Here is a 17,473-nt window from a genome sequence, read left to right as displayed (position 1 = left end):
AACCACATCTAAGGGAAGCGAAGAAAAGTCTTCCTGAAATGCACGTTCGCTTAGATTCTTTTCATTTCGAATGTATTTAAATCGAGGTTTAAATCGAGGAATTCTAACATTGATACAAATGCCGAAAGGTGGACTTGACTTTAAAACAAACAAGAAACGTAACAGTATAAGCACCCAAATTATTAACACGAGGTTTTCAAACCAGAAAAAAAAAAATTGACAAAAATTCCTGTGGGAAACTCAAAAGAGGACGATATTTCTTGATCATATTTTCCACCAGGAAACCGCCCCCGTCCTTTTGATGCTTGACGTCACAGCCCCATGCTTGAAAGGGAGCCAAATTTGCGTCCATTCATTACAGAGAAAAAGTGCTCTTTTTTTTTCCCCTGGCTTATAAGTACACAGGGAGTCCAATACCACCACAGGAAAACCAATACGCAATTTAGGCTTGCGTCTCCTTCGCCGAAGGCAATTAGTGATGGAAGATGACGTTTGCAAGTCATCTTCAATTCATTTTCAACCCTAAATGAAGTCAATCAAGATGACATCGTCATCTTTTATCGCTAATCTCTGGAAAAAAATCACTGGTAAGGAAAGGCCCATAACGCTGTCTTTTCGCGAAATTCGCTTACAGCAGGCGATTCCTGCAATGACGATTTTGTACATGATAATGAGGATGATACTGTTAGGTTAGTACCAAAGCACTGAGAACTATGATCCGACGTTTAGCAATCCCCGTTCATCAAACCTAAGGCAGTGCAGTATCATCTTTGATGTTTTGGTAGTTTCATCGCACTTATTGTTGCTTTTTTGTTTTTTCTCTCCCTCTTAGGTTGTCCTAAGGATTGGCTGGTGCATGACAAATATTGCTACAAGCCGACGAATTATCGACCCCAAAAACTGGACGAAGCTCGAGAGATATGTCAGGATATGTTAGCAGACCTCCCAATAATTAAATCGGAGCAAGAAAATGTCTTTATTGTTGGCCAGCTGACCAACCATAGATCTTTTGTTAGGCTTGGTATGAAGAGAGAGAAAGGTCAGTTGCTTTGGTTCGATGGTGCATCAGCAGAGAGGTCGAATACAGCACGTTATCATGCATGGGGCGACAATGAACCGTCTAATACTACAGGCGAGAATTGCGCTTACATTGGCCAAATTCAACAGTGGAATGACAATCCATGCAATTACAATCTCAATGTGGCTCCATTTGTTCTTTGCAAAAAGCTGCGGGTATAAGATGGACGACGTTATTTATGTAAGGTGCATTATTGCCTATTAGATAAATGGATGTTTTTGTTGTTGTTGTTGTTTTTTAATCGAATTGAATCGTGTTTTATGCGAAATCATAGCATAGGCCGGTATAGTTTCACACATTGTTCTGAGCCGTTTGTATAGGAGCGACGATTTTCCAAACATAACATTTGTCATGTCCTGTAGTCTGCCATAGTGCAGCCGTAGAAAAACAATTTACGAGGAAACAAAAGTTAGAAAATGTTTTCAGGAGCTCATCAATGGGAGGGAGCCCCTATCTCCCATACTTGGTATAGGCGTCAATCCTTTCCCGAATAGATTTATTATAGAACAACATCCTTGGGAGATTCAGCACGTCCACTGTTGTAAAAGCCAATCAGAAGAGAGCTATCTCAGCATCAAGGGAAATGTGATACCTTTCGTGGGAAAAAAAAAAAATACGCGGGAAAGGATTGAATCAAAGAATTAGTGGAGATAGAGGCTCCCTTTGATGACCTCCTGATGTTCTTGAAGGGAGACTTTTTTGCAGCAAGCGGGGATGAGTTTTTCCTCCCTAACCTTCTGCGAATAAGTACAAATCAGCCCAACGACATTGTTTCCGCCACTTCTGGACTAACTAAGAAGTTCTACTAATTTGTTTAAGCGGAAAAAGGAATCTAAATTGATGTAATTAACTAGCTAGGGTTTAAAATCCGCTGGTTGATGTAATAATGATAAGCACAAAAGTAAATAGAATCTGCCATAATAATAATAATAATAATAATAATAATAATAATAATAATAATAATAATAATAATAATAATAATAAGAAGAAGAAGAAGAAGAAGAAGAAGAAGAAGAAGAAGAAGAAGGATCATCATCATCATCATCATCATCATCCTCCTACTACAATATATTTATAAAGAGCAAATTCTCCAAGGTAAAAAAAATTCGATAAAAGAGACTTTTTTTTTCACGGGGAGGGACCAACTTTGCCTCCAGACAGGGACCAGCACAACTGCACTGTTTCAACCACTTTCTGGACTAACAAGCTATTCGCAGCTTTTGCTTTTTGTTTAATGCACTTAACTGTAGAAAGCAAGTCACAGCTAATGGAGTTAGCAGCTTCAGAGTCGGCTATGACATCTTAGCTAGTTTCAGGTATTTCATGTACAATAACTTTGAAATTAAAATAACAGTAAAATATGATTCAAATGTAAAATAATTAAGTAGTATATAGATTTAGCCATGCCTAAAAGCGGAGCTCCCTGGTTATTTATTCTTACTGCTTGTAGGGTTAGTACTGAAAGTAAAAGGCTTCGAATTGTCCGTGTTTTGATGTTTCCGGTTGCTGCTTAATTAAGTCATTTTCTTTGCTTTCTTCTATAGAATAATTCATCGCCTAACTAGTGAATTCCACGGTAAATTCCACGCTAAAAACCGATATCGCATGAATCACGAAACGATGAGTGTGATATCGGTGTTTGGAGTGAAATTTACTTTAAAAATTTTCAAGTTTGGCAATGGTTCTATCTTGAACTGCATACGTTCTAAAAGAAAACAGGCACACCCTCAGCGAGCGAATGGAAAAGGGAAAAAAAATGACATTTCAGAGTCAACCGTCAATATCCAGTGAATAGTAATGTCAGTAATATTAGAAACCATTAAAAAAAAAAAAAAAAAATCTGTCAATTCAAGGTAAAAAAAAAAAAAAAGAGTTTTACTGATGTATCTTATTCCACTTTATCTCTGAAAACGAGATCATTCACATTTTGAAGTATTTCATTGAAACACGCCAGGTTCACCGGTGAGCTACCGCGCACCGGTGGCTCAGTTCAACTTGGTTGAGCACCGGGATGCCGTACGGGAGGTCGTGAGTTCGACTCTGGCCGGACCAACACTCAGAGAGTCTTTAAATAACTGAGGAGAAAGTGCTGCCTTTATAATTACATCCGCAAATGGTTAGACTTTCAAGTCTTCTCGGATAAGGACTATAAACCGTAGGCCCCGCCTCACAAATAACTTCCAAGTTCATTACTTCCCTGTGGGACGCTAAAGAACCCACACATTATTCGAGAAGAGTAGGGGATGAAGTTCCCGGTGTTATGGCTCTCCTCTGTGGGTATATGGGTAGGTGGGTATAGCAGGTCCACATCAGCTGAATGAGGGTCCCAATGGGGTAGTGGTTTTACGGCTAACAGTTAAATTTTAAGCATTTTTACGTCTAACGGTTAAAAGTTTGGCCCTTTTACGGCTCACGGTTAATTTGCTCCCATTACGATTATCTGCAAGTTTGACAATTACCATTGTTTTACATTAGAATATAATAATTAGAATATAATAATTAGCTAAAAAATAATAGTTAATTTCCATTGGTGTGGAGCATGGCAAATCATGAAAAGTATAGGGAGGGAACATTCTCGGTTATCTGATCCACAAATATATATCAGTCCCGTACTGACGGTACTGCGTGCGGGACGTTGAAATTTGGAACTTTTAATGTCTAAAAAATAAAACAAGTGATTGATGCAAACGGCTTATTGACAATATCAGCAACAAACGAACCAACTAATTTTACTAAAAATGCACCTACGGACATTTGACAAACAACGCACCAATTACCGTTTACAGTCTTCAGTTACAGCTAATAACAACACAGCTTAATTGACGGACGACCAATAATATCACGACTTGGTTGATCAATCAGATCAACGACCAGAGTATTTATACCACCTACTGACGTGTCACAAATCACTTGACTCTGATCGATGATGACTTACCCTCAGGTTGTAGAAACGTCAGTCAGTGTCAGTCCTTCTCGGGACTACACTCTGCAGGACGATCATACTTCACTCAGTTATATGACTCATGGATTCTGACCATTTACGATTTTTTTATCCCAAAGCTTTCAAGTCCAGTGCTCTTGACGCTAGCGAAATTAAAACCACATACCTAGCTGACATCCTGAGCCTACCGGCAAACACATCAAAAGCAAATGCCGATTTACGTGCTCTCTGTTTTTGACTCGTTTTTAGAATAAAGTAAATTAGACCTGGAGTCTTGTAAACGCATGTTATGAAACGTGTGTTAATTAAAAGGACCTCATTATTATTATTTTTGAAAAGAACCTATAAGGCAACATTTTACAGTTTTCACTGGGAAGATCGTTTACGGCTCAGCTGTTGTTAGTTTTCATGAGAGCCTTATTAACTTCAAAAACAAAAGATAAATGTCCTCAGATGATTGGAATATTTGAATCACAAAAGAGAGTTGTAAGCAGGTACCACTACATCCTTAATTAATATAAAATGCAAAACAAAGTTTATCTTGTGATATGAAAAATGTTTATTCTACCTCAGTAGTTTATTATCGTCCAATGCTTGTATATTTGAGGTTTTACTTTCTTTTCCTTATAACGGATAGTGGATCAAGTTAATCGACCATGCCTTTCGTCCTTCAGCTCAACGTGGTCAATGCATTGGTATTGCTTATTCTGAGGTTTAGCTGTGGTTCCTTAGATGGTTAGTCAGTTTTCCTTTAATCAAGTGATTAATGTTTAGACATTTTTGAAAAGCATGAGAATTAAGATGTGCAATAAGATGGACAGTCTACCCGAATGCAACGAAAAAGGACAGAAAGCCGAGAATTCGTGACCAGTTTAACTTATTCAGATACAACTTACAACGAAAAACGTTTGAAAGCTCAAGGCCGCAGTATGCAAAAAAAAGTGCGAATTCCTGAATATTCTATGGAGAAAATTGCAAAGAGATGATATTTGCGGATTCTAAACAGATAATACGCTTATTTCACGTGTTTGTAATGTTCATTACATCAGGTTTTGTTCACAATTTTATATTCGTGTATGGAAAACTGTTTGACTTTTTGAAGTTAATCTACGGAACTAAGAATTCAGTAACCGAAATAACTGTAACTTCAATCGCCTTTCTTATTCTCTGCTACGAAAATGGATATTGGCGAGGAATACAACAATTTTATCTCGTAATAATTCGGTTTCAGAAAGGGATGCAATTACCAGTATCGCTAAATTTAATATGAATTAAAAATGCGCGCAAAAACACACTCAAAAAATCATCGCTTTGTTAAAAGTGGAAATGCACTTGGCTATCAAGAATCTATCTTATAGACAAAAACCTTGAAACTCTTTGAATATTCTCACACCGTTTTCGTCCCCTTCCCTTTTTCAATGTCGTTGTAGCCAGGCAAACAGTAAGATGTCATCTCAGCACTGTTCGGGGGAAAGAGGTGTTTCAAGGATTTTTGGCGAGGATTGCAGTTTACAAGTTTTGGCAAATAAACATCTTTCTTGTATAAATACACCCTTTTTAAAATAAGTAATTGTAATATGACTGAGTGGAGTCTAATTCGTATAGGTAATCGCATGGGGCCGAGTAAAATTAAGGATTAATATCACGCGTGTTTTCAGAAGTTGCTGAAATCGCGACGAGGGCAATTTCAGCAACTTCTGAAAACACAAGTGATATTAATCCTTAATTTTACGAGGACCCATTGCGATTCCTTGTTAATAACATAGAGAGCAAAATTTTCTTAACACTGTTGAGGCACCTCGAAAAACAGACAGCTAAGCGGAGTTAAAACACTCGTTCGCTCGGAAGCAAAACAACTAACAAACAGACAAGCAAGTCAACTTGTTCTTTGCGTCCAAAACGAGTATAGATGATTGTTATTTACGTCCACTCGAGAGAAAAATACGAGTTTCATTCCTGAACAACAGTAACAACGATTAACCAAATGTTAAGCTTCGATTTATTTTATTTACCTATGCTGTAGAGGTTTTTACCACTTGCAAATACGCATCCGTAAACATAGCAAACGGTTTGTCCAAAGAAATCCACCAAATTTTGAGCTACTTGTTCCACCCGTCAATGGCAAATTGTTCTGTGACCTTTTTTGTTGAGCTGCAAGATGTCGTGGTAAACTGAAAGCCCTTGACGAAAGGAATCATTTGGTTTTCAACCACACAATCCCGCTACGCCGGGCGCCATGTAAGTCGATCCAAGTTTTAAGCTTTTCATGAAAAAAATCTCTTGCCCTTCTTCTTGTCACTCGAAAATTCAAATTCAAGATCATCTTTTAAAGCTAGTTCTTAATCTTTATGCCTTTTTGACGAATGCAGCGCGAATTAAAAGACAAACTTCGATGAACTCGAAGTTGTTTTGCTCAAACAGAAGAAACCAACTGAATGTGGAAGAGGTACGTTCAGCCAATCAGGAGCGAGAATTTTTGGCGCTCGACCAATCGTGAGCGAGTAATTTTGCCCTCTTCTCAAGCAAAATTAAGAAAAAATGCCCTCTTCATTGACCAATCAGTATTCAGTAATTTTGCCCTCTTTGTTATTAGGTCTGTAATCGTACGAGTGACAACAAAATTGGACGACGACCACGCAAGCGGGAGTCCAAGTTGTTTATCACGAGTTTGATTACATACCGAAGTGGGCGACACAAAGTCTTCTTACGAAGTAATCATAAAAGTTACAGTTTCCGAGAAAATAAGAAGAGCCAAGTTATCAAAGAAAGGGAACAGTTCTATTAAAAGACTGACAAAGGAGTGGTAAATTGTTCAATGTCGCTTTGAAAGAAAGAAAGAAAGAAAGAAAGAAAAAATGAAAGAAAAAATGATAGAAAGAAACCCCCAATTTAGGAGTCTGTACACTGTCCCTATGGTAATTGAAACCAAAGTTGTGATTGGTTGATTTAACCTACAAAATACTATAAATGTGATTGGCTTATTGAACTGTCCAATATGAACTTGAAATTTGAGTTAGTAGAAAACGGGAATTTTTTTGTGGACCAATCAAAATCAAGGAAATTAAAAGCAAAAGTAAACAAGAAAATGAGCAGAATAAAGAAGCTTTTAACTAGCACCGATTCTCACACTGGTATGCATATGTTCTTAAAAATTTTGGTTCATCTCAGCTTTAACGCTCTTCTTAACTTAGCAATTTCTCGCGCTCTGGTTGGCTAAATTTAATCATCAATAAAGCCTGGTTTTAACTAGCGACGCAAGCACAAGTGGAAGCATAAGAGCGCTTATTTAACAGGGAAAACGGGATTGACGAAAGCAGAAGCACAAAGATTTTTTTTTCCTTTTCGTTGTGCTTGAGCTTATGCTTGTGTTCGTTTACGTTGTGTGAAAACAAAACGCAGCATAAGCACAAGGAAATTTGCTACGCCTGGCTAATTGAAGCACTCGTTCCAAGATTCCCTGCGTCAGAGCATTTCAACAAGATGGCGAATGCCGTGGTTGATTTTGATGCCTATGTCGACGTTCGTTTTCACTAGCATAAGTTACTTATGCTTGCCCTTGTGCTCGCTTCGATAATGAAAACAGGCTTAAGAGTACAGACACAAAATTGTGATTTATGAAAAGCTAAAAGTATCAATATGGAGGATTTGCCGGATTTTAAAATGTTTGATTTAGTGTTGCAGACTTAACTTCAGTCGATGAAGTTGATGCGTTTTTACTGAAGGATGTTCTTACCTCAAATTAGCTTGATTTTTACTAACCCATAAACATTTTTAATCGTCATGAGGCGTTTTTAAACGTATTTTGATTATTGAACTGAATTTTTAATTTATGCAAGTTGGTGGGGTGATTGAACAAGGTCAATTTTCTTAGCGAATGAAAGTTCATCATTTGTAATTAGTAATCAATGAGCTAACGAAACAAGTTATTGACGATGAATTGCGCCAGTTTGAATAAAACTGCATATGTTGCAGTGTTTATTTAGCCCAGAAAATAGACCCTTTCTTTTTATTGTTGATATTGTAAACAAACAAATTGACGCCAGTTTTTCACGTGTCTGTTCTGTTATTGATGATAAAACTACGTCATAACATTGTCAAAGTTGTTGTTGATTCACTAGCCGAAGGCGAGGACAAGACAAATGAGAATTGACGTCAATTTGTTAAGCATTTCATCTGCAAAGCCATTGCACTAAATCTATCATTAACAACTTCTTTAGGAAATTGTCGAGAACTGGTGTTCCCCCCGTCGTTCTTCTTTGTGAACAAGCGCTTGTTGAACCACAACATAACAACCTTTCAAGTCCGAGATCTTGACGCCTGTGAACTATTCTGCTATCACAATGCCAATTGCGTCAGTATTAATTTTGACAGTGAAACATACAGATGTGACCTGAACAATGCGACTCACAGAATACATGACGATGAGTTTGTGGACACAGTGGGTTATCTGTACCGTGGAGCTGACGTAAGTTTCGTTTCTGTTGATACACTGCTGCCTGTTTGGTCCGTTGTTTGAACCATATGAAAAGTCGAGGGCTTAAAATTAGGGTAGGATCAAGCGTCACTTTAGAATTTCATTTGCTAGGAGATCATCAAGGGGATCCCATACATGGTTTAGGAGTCAACCTTTTCCCGAGTAGATTTATTTCTAGAACGCCCCCCTTGGGAGATTCACCATTCCCACTATTGTAAAAGCCAATCTCCCCTAGGAGATTGAACATTCCCACTATTGTAAAACAACCCTAACCTTGGGAAAATCTTCATTCCCACTATTGTAAAAGCCAATTTCCTAGGGTGGATTTAGCAAGCCCATTGTTGGAAAACCAATAAAAACAAAACTATCTCAGCGTTAAGGGAAACTTGATATTTTTCGAGGGAAAAACCTTTTCCTAAAATATGATTATTTTTTTCGGGAAAGGGTTAGCCCAAGGAATTAGTGGAAATAAAGGCTCCCCTCGATGAGTTTCTGATTTCCCGGTAAATGATTGAACTATCAGCTCTCCCCATATACCTTTCAGTGTTGTGGTCGGACTTCGTAAAGTGCATACTAACAACTGGATCTTTTTTTCTTGTTGTTTTTCCTCTTCATTTAACTTGTTTCACTTCCTCATTCCGGTGGTTGCTAATAGTGTCAATTAAGTTCAACGGCACTCCGTTATTTTTATGCTATGTTCAGCGTTCTCTACTGCGCTTTCAGATGCCATCAATCACCCCAGATGACAAGTTCGGTCTTCCAGTGATAGCTCTTTCTTTATTTAACACCGATTTTGTTCCTTAAGAGCAAAATTTTCATTGGGGAGCTAAACGAACGACGACGGCCATAGCAACGAAATTGTCACTTCAAAACACAAATTTGCGATGTCACAATTATAACAATCTTGTTGACGTTGAAGGGGCGAAGTATCTTTTCACATAACTTGAGAGAAGTATCTTAATGCTGAATTGGAAGCGGAGATGGCGCAGTGGTGAGAGCGCCCATTTCCCATCAATGTGGCGCGGGTGCGATTCCCCAACTCTTCGTCATATGTGGGTTGAGTTTATTGGTTTTCTACCCTGCTTTGAGAGGTTTTTCATCGGGTGCTCCTCTCCCAATTAGTGTCTTAGTCCTTAATACACTTGACACTTAATCAACAATTCGGAAGCAAGGGCAGAGAACTGATAAAAAGTTCACTGTTGTATGCTCACCTTGTCGTCGATCAAAATCTTAAATTTGGTTAGTCCCCTTGTTGTTTTGAAGGGGGTAGTTTCTAAAGAAACTGTGGTGCTGCGTCGGTGAGAAAGTAGTGTACAAAAATTTGGTTTTATCAACGAAGCCACAATTCCTCGATTCGCTCTGACGAAGGGCTAAGGCTCGAAACGCCAGCTTTTAGAATCTCTGTAGGGTGGCCAATTTACATTATCGACTCTGTTGATAAAACCAAACCCTTGTTGTTTTACTGAGTACAGCAAACAAATGTTCTAAAGTGGGTGCCGCAAGTGCAACACGATTATATCTCCTCTCGAAGCCAATAATATCATTGCTATCTGACTTCGTCATTGAAATCGTCGTTTCTTCCTTTCTTGGTTATTTGCATTTGTTGGGGTCTTTCTACAGGTACCAGAAAATGTAATTTGTGATAATCCTGATTAGCATAAATTGATATTTTGCCGTCACGTAGCAGAGGCCTGGATGTGAGCGGCAGGCGCTTGGAGTACCACGTTATCGTGGTTTGTATTTGGCGACCGGTTAGCGAGTGAGGCATTCTACGGTCAGCCTTCGCCGCGTGCACAATTCTTGTTTCGTTTCTTGTCCTATCGAGCTGAATTATTGTTTAATGTCTTCATTAGGCGGTATATGATAGCGTTCATTTAATTGTAAGTAGTGTATTTCAAGTAGAATACGCTAGAACCCCAAGGGTCGCACTACTACCTTGGTCGGGAGTACCCGTTCCCCGCTTTTTTCCACCTGCTGGTTTTTTTAGGGGTTTTCGTGTGCAGCTGTGGTGCATTGCTTTGCTCTTTATTTTAGAATTGATGTATATATATTTTTGTAACAATTCCAATGTTTAATAAACTGCACGGTGGCTTGGCTGGCCCACGCGCCCATATATGAACATTGTTGTGTTGCGTGTACCGATTAAGTAGTGGAAACAAAATGCATTTTGTTTTTGGTCACTTGGGATTAGTCTTTAATTGGAATTGCTTTGTTTTCTGTCTTCTGTTTCTTTAATTTTACATACTTTCTGCTCCGGTACTTGCATAAGCTGCCATTTGTTGTGGCTGTAATAATAATAATAATAATAATAATAATAATAATAATAATAATAATAATAATAATAATAATAATAATAATAATAACAATAATAATAATAATGAATGTTTATGACTATTATTTTTATCATTATCAGTAAATTAAAGTAACTTTATTTAAGTCTCCAGCTTACTTGGCAGGGAACAAATTCCCTACTAATTGAGGAGACTGTATAGCAAATAAAATAATTGTAAGGTAGGTTCAATAAAGTCTTGGCCTTTGATAGGATGGGGCAATCACACTACCCAGAGAAAAAGTCTCTCTTAAACAGAGCAGAGAACCAATAACTCAACCCACCTATGACTCTGAGCCCGGGAATCGAACCAGAGGCACTTTGGTGGCAGACGAGTGCTCTTAACACCAAGAAAACCCTGCTTACAGCGTTGGTCATATGGTTTATGATTTTCATTGCACGCTTCAACACTCGACCGGCATTTCTTATACAAGTAATGGTTGACCAAGGATGGCAATTTAGAGCCATGGGCTTACAATTCGGTATATCGATCAATTCTCTTAATTAATTATTTTTGCCACTAACTTCGAATCTTCTTTTAGAGCGCTTGTGACACTGTCCGCTGTAATAATGGGGGCAATTGCCAATCTGGATTTACAGACAAAGGATTTCAGTGTTTGTGTCCACCTGGTTTTGCGCAGGCACGCTGTCAACAGGGTGAGAGATGCTCCCAATCCAAGAGATCCCGATTATTTCGATCAATTTTGAGAATAAGTACCTCTGACTGATTCCCATGACTCGAAGCCGAAGGGAAACAAAATTGTTTAAATTTCTGAGAGTTCGCCCAAAGAAAACTGTCACGGAGGAGAAGCCTCGATTATTTTTCGTTAGCAAAAACATTGATTAAAATTTCGTGTTTCATTAGTACCAGTTTTTATTTGACTAAGCAAGTGCAGGGGGAATTTAGAAACGTGAAAAGGGAAGATAAATACGATGTTTCAGCTGGTCGATTCAGGAGAGTCAGCTTATACAAGAAAAATAAAGTCAGAAACCATGAACTAAGAGTCTCGTGCCGGTAACGTGTTTTTTGGACAATCCATAATTTACATTAAGCACGAGCAATCCCTTGTGCGTCCACTTGGTTACAGACCACAACCTCGTTCCCAGGACTTTTACCGCCGAGAGTACTCTCAGCGGAGAATACCCCTGGGGACAAGGTTGTACAGACCAATCGAAGGCGTTGTGGTTATCAAGCCAAATCTGATTGGCCATAATTTCGCGGGACCCGCGTATTCTAAAATTAGATAATGCAGTAAAATGATTTGTCAAGGCTAAATGAGAGAGATCGACAATTCTGCGTTGTGGGTTTCTGAATGGTCTTTTTACAGCTAAATTATGGACGACGGCTGCGCCAACAGCAACGCCATTACATAATTAGTGAAATGATGTTAACTGAACAAACCTGTAGCACGTGTGATAATGCAAAGTTATCTTTTCCAAAGTATCATTTTGTTTCCCTTTACGTTGCCCTTTTGGCTAACAGATCGGTAAGCCCCCTTGTTTAAATTTCTGTGTCGCGACATTTACCCGCGACAATAACCCGTGGAAATGAGATACTCCTGATCCTCTGCTCCTAATAATATAATGCGCAGTCCATCGTTGGCGTACTTTGTGGACTGGAACAAATCAGTGGTTGTTATTCACATGCTGATGAAAGGAAAATTGACTACTCGGTAAGAGAATGGGCGAGAATTTCCTGGTAAATGCTATCTTTTGGTTTCCACGATTTCTGTGACATTTTGTAATAATGTATACTATTATTAATCAGTGAACGTAACTGACTACTTCCCTTGGAGGATTTTCAAGGCCAACGAAACAATTGAGGCTAGTAAACTCAACAGTTTTCTTAAGATTTTTTTTTTTTTTTACAAAATCTGTGCCCGCCATGTCCGCCAGCATGTTTCCTGTGGTGGGAATAAATTCTTCAGAAGTTTCATCTTTCCTCTTGTACCCCAATTTTGCTGCAACTAACTTCGAACGCAGGAACACAGCACTTGTCATAACCAATGAATCAAAAGCTTTTTCCTTGCTAATAATATTCTAATCAATACATCTCTTTCCCTTTTCCTTCAATTTTTCTGATTCATATTCATTTGATTGCAGATATAAACGAGTGCACTTCAGGAGATGCAAATTGCAGCGTCGACGCCATATGCAAGAACAGTCATGGCTCATACAGCTGCACATGCAAACCGGGTTACACTGGAGACGGATATAACTGCACAGGTGTGAATGGGTGATTTGTGTACATGTACGGAGAGTAAGGCAGTTCTTACCTATAAACCAGAAAAGCAGTGCGTAATTTTAAGGGCACTTTGGTCCGCTTTCGTCTGCTAATTTTTCATATGAATGGCTTGGCGACACAGCCTTTATTACTACTGTACGGCCCGCTAAATTAAAAAAATTAGAACATTCTATTCCAAGTTTTACATGTCGTTTATGTTAAATGAACTTGTAAAATAAAAGTGTTTGAATATATTGCATACAACCATTTAAAAAATCCGGAAAGATTTATTCGTTAACTTCGACTAGTTGTCTTTCCCGCCCTCCTGGTTAACTTAGAGATATAATAGATATCTGACTAACTTCGTTTTCTCGCGGTCGGTACTGAAAGTCTAGGATCTTCGTTTTTCCCGTTGATTCATAAATATTAAAAAAAAAAAAAAACAAAAAACTTCAGCATGATACGTAACTTAGAGCACGGACGTCGAACTCTATTGGTAAGAGTTATTTACATTCCGAAATTTTCTTGATTATATTCCAGTACAATTTCATTATATTAAAATTCAGTCCTAAACAAAAGGCATCATCTCGAGGCTCTGGGGAGTAAATATAAGGATTTGTATGAGTTTATACCCCAGAGCCTCGAAGTGATGCATTTCGTTTAAGAGTGGATTTTAATATATCGAAAGTGGGCTATTGTCATTGTCACGTTCCTTGCTCTAATACTCGCCTTGTCATCATTTTAGTTTAGTTTTGGTCTTAGTCCTATCCATTTTTTTGCAGTTATTTTCCTTGCACTGAAACGGTATAAACATATGCGTGGCTAGTTTTCTCCTTTGCAGCTTGTTTTCTGAAGTAACAAATGCCGGATCTTTTTTCCTTACAGCAGATCCACCTGATCCGGTTGCCTGGTTCCCTCTGAACATCTCATACAGTACCAAAGAAATAAATAATCGAGTACCCCAAGGGAATCCTCTCAATGTTGTTCTTGCTCCAGGGCCTGATGGAAGAGCAGACGGGTCTTATGAGTTTCAAGGACGAGAAAATAGCTACATCGAGTTTATCAACTTCCCTGGTGGAGTTTTGAATGTAAACTATTCGATGACAGTGTTGTGTTGGTTAAACTATAAGGGACAAGGCGGACCTGTATTTAACTATGCGTCAGACGACCACAAAAAGGGTGTTGTGCTCCGTTTAAAAAATGAGGAAGTATTTGTCCACTTTAGAAAGCGTGATTACAAAAAAACCCAATCCCTCAGGTCTGCTCGTGCTACAACGGATAAGTGGACATTTGTCGGTGCATCGTACAACCACTTATCCGGTGAAGCCAAATTGTTGGTTGACGGAGACGAGGTTGAAAGCAAAAACATTGGCACCGGGTTTCAACTGGGAACACAGGACAATGCCAGGCTTGGAGTGAGGCTTGGCGATGGAAATTATTTCAGAGGCAATATTGCACAGTTGAAGGTATATAATGTAGCTTTGTCCCCGGAACAAATGGAGGTGTCAAAAAATCAGTGGTAAAGTTCAATTCAATTCAATAGCCCTTATGCGTGATCACATCTGACTAGCTGATTTCACCACAATGCCTCGAACGCGAAATCAAACTTGTAAACTTTAGCTCGAGCTGCATGTCCAGATGCAAACAATTTTGTGCAAACGAGGCTTGGTGTTGAATTTTTACCATATGACGTCATCTGGCATTAGGCCTATTTCAAATCAATTTAGTTGTTACGTGACCAAGGAGAACAAAAATGGCCGCTACCCGCAAATCTTGATAGCATTGGCTAGTCGAGGCGCGTATAATGACAGAACAGAAATACATGTCATCACAGCTTGTCAAAAAATGCAATATTGAATAATATAATAGAATAAAAAACTAGGCATTCAGATATCAGCATAATACTGATGTAGAAAGTAACAATCTAAATACATCCTTATACAGAATACAAGTAAGCAGGCAGAATAAAGGAAAGACATGTATCGAGGGTGCAATCAATCACAACTACTGATTCGATACTGATTAAAACAACAACAACAACAACAACCACAACAACAACAACATGATTAGCATTTAGTAAAACTACAAAAAGTAAACCGTACTGCCGTGACACAGCCCCACTAATGACAGAACTCTTTTTGTGCATAAACATGGCGGCCATGACGTAATGAAAAAACCATCTAAGGTGCCCGGTTGCAATCTACTTCAAGTGAAGCTATGATCTTCCCAAATTGAACGAAACTTTAGTAATTGCGTAGATAGGCCTTACAAAATCCAGGACTTCAACGAAATTTGAACCCGTGGCCTCGCGATGCCGATGCGACGCTCTAACCAACTAACCTATGAAGCCACTAATGTTGGGAGCTGGTCATTTGTGGGTTCAAATGTTCTCGTGATGAATGAATCAACGAACGAAATGATATATGAAATGAATCATACGTTAGAATTGGCAGTTCAGTATATGATTCATTTTATATATCATTCCGTTCGTTGCAATCTGCTACCCTGTTTCTCCATCCCCTCCCTCCCTCCCTATTTAAGCCAGTTGAAGCTTGATTACAAGCAAGAAGATGCAAGCTTAATAACCTGTTCCGTGGACGTTTGCTGTACTGACTGAACTGATACATATGTTGGTTCATCAAGGTTAACTATTAAAAGAGCTGAAAAGGTAATATACTTCTTCCAGAAAATAAGTGCTGGTTTCTTTGCTTTTTTACAAGTTGTCAAACGATAAAAATTGTAGCTACGTTTATTACAATAAATTGATTATAGATTACAAATAAGATTATTCAAATAAGCAAAATGATTGCTTCGCTGTGTTAGTTGCGTAACTCTTAAGACTCTTTTCTAACTCTCTTAACTCTTTTCATGCTAAATTAAAAAAAGGTTGTTGGTTCTATTCATCCTGGCCAAGCAACTTTGCTAATTGACTCTGTTCTGAGAAACTAATTTCTAAAGTTCCATTTACCCTTCAGTACCCACGATTACATCGGTTATCATCGCACGCGTCCCTCATCGATTTTTTTTTCATATTTCGAAAGCAAATTTAGCTCTACGGCAATAATATGTTTCCATGACGACTTTAACTGCCGCTAAAAAGAAACAGGACTATTGTCATTGAAACATTTGATTGACATCCGCCTAAATTTTAGTGTTAATATATTTAAAAAAAATTGTTGATTGACTGATAACCGCACTAAAACATGTTTGGTCCTAATGTCTTGAATTTTGGTTTGGAATAGGTGATTAGAAGAGGTGTTTGGTACTGGTACGCCTGGTCATTAAGAACGTTTTTATTGTTTTTTTGGTGTCAGTCGCGGTTTTGGTTTTCTATTTCTTACCCAGTTGTGTTTTATTCGAGAAAGTTGTTGTTGTTGTTTTTTTTGTTTTCGTGTATTCCCTGGAAATAACTCGCCTTCATTTCTTCTCTAGTTTCTCTGGCCTGTCTTTCCAGCCGTGCGTCATGACATGTACAAATAAGAGGTTTTCTTTTATGTATAAACCATTTAGGCTTTTACACAGGTTTAATTTAGTCTTGTAATACGCGGTGAACGGTAGATTGGTGCAAGTGAGAATGTTGCAGTTGTTCTGGCAAAACTATTTTTTTCCACGGGCTTCAACCCGTACGTCCCCCTTTCTGAGTTGTCCTTATTTCGAATTTGTCATGTAAAAGTCTTCAAATATTATTTTCTGAAAACGTTTTGATGTAGAGTATATTTTTGACTCTGGTATTATGTCATTTATAGTCTTTTTAAATTTCCAATTCTGTGTGGTGTTACCGGAACCTCAACAAACCTATATGAAAATATAAATGACGGATCCGTTTGAGCGAATAATTGCCTCGAAAGAAAATATGCTAATGTAGGTACTGCGCAGGCGTAGTTCGCTTGGTAGTTCACAGTTACTTGACCCATGGTCGACATAGGCTTAACACTTCGACTCTAGTTGGTATAAAGGTGCTGTAATTGTACTCCTTGAGTTGTACAGTAGTAGAGCAGTCAAATTGTTGTTACGGTTGCTGGTCAGACGGATAAATATGCTCATTGCATCATTGTCATCATCTTCACCATCGTTATCATCATCATTATCATCATCATCATCATCACCACTATCGTCAGTATCATCATATCTTTATTTACCATCGGATTCCAGAGTAGCTTGGTGTTGCTAGATTCTCCGAAAGTTTACCCTCCCAACCATGATATACCAGTGAGGACAGACCGCAAAAACCGGGAACAAACCCCGAAGGACGAACCACAACACCGGGAACTCCGTGCCCTCCTCTTTGCGAATAGTGTGTGGGTTCTTTTTCGTCCCACGGGGTTATGAAAATTGAAGTGTTACGGTTTATCTTCGTTATCCGCAAAATCTAACATTTGAAGATGTCATATCCACGAAAACTAGGAAGTCTGACATTTGAATATGTC

The 17,473-nt window shown here is 38.5% G+C and overlaps 1 protein-coding gene and 1 pseudogene across 2 annotated transcripts in view; both read left to right on the top strand.

Moving 5' to 3' along the window:
* Positions 1 to 17,473, top strand: part of LOC138032734 (uncharacterized transmembrane protein DDB_G0289901-like) — a 549,011-nt pseudogene that overhangs the window by 194,211 nt on the left and 337,327 nt on the right.
* LOC138032735 (fibrillin-1-like) overlaps positions 4,585 to 17,473 on the top strand; it is a 38,812-nt gene continuing 25,923 nt past the window's right edge. The window contains exons 1-5 of one of the 2 annotated variants that reach the window (XM_068880443.1): positions 4,585 to 4,754; positions 8,237 to 8,484; positions 11,365 to 11,479; positions 12,926 to 13,048; positions 13,932 to 14,996. In XM_068880443.1, the coding sequence (XP_068736544.1) occupies positions 4,676 to 4,754; positions 8,237 to 8,484; positions 11,365 to 11,479; positions 12,926 to 13,048; positions 13,932 to 14,569 (1,203 nt within the window). In that variant the 5' untranslated portion in view covers positions 4,585 to 4,675 and the 3' untranslated portion in view covers positions 14,570 to 14,996. Of the gene's footprint in view, positions 4,755 to 8,236; positions 8,485 to 11,364; positions 11,480 to 12,925; positions 13,049 to 13,931; positions 14,997 to 17,473 lie in introns of those variants that run through there. The other variant, XM_068880441.1, reaches the window with a different exon arrangement.

The sequence above is a fragment of the Montipora capricornis genome, chromosome 14, assembly GCF_036669925.1.
Source record: "Montipora capricornis isolate CH-2021 chromosome 14, ASM3666992v2, whole genome shotgun sequence".
In the NCBI taxonomy this organism is placed as follows: domain Eukaryota; kingdom Metazoa; phylum Cnidaria; class Anthozoa; order Scleractinia; family Acroporidae; genus Montipora; species Montipora capricornis.
This window is presented reverse-complemented; position numbering and strand designations above follow the sequence as displayed.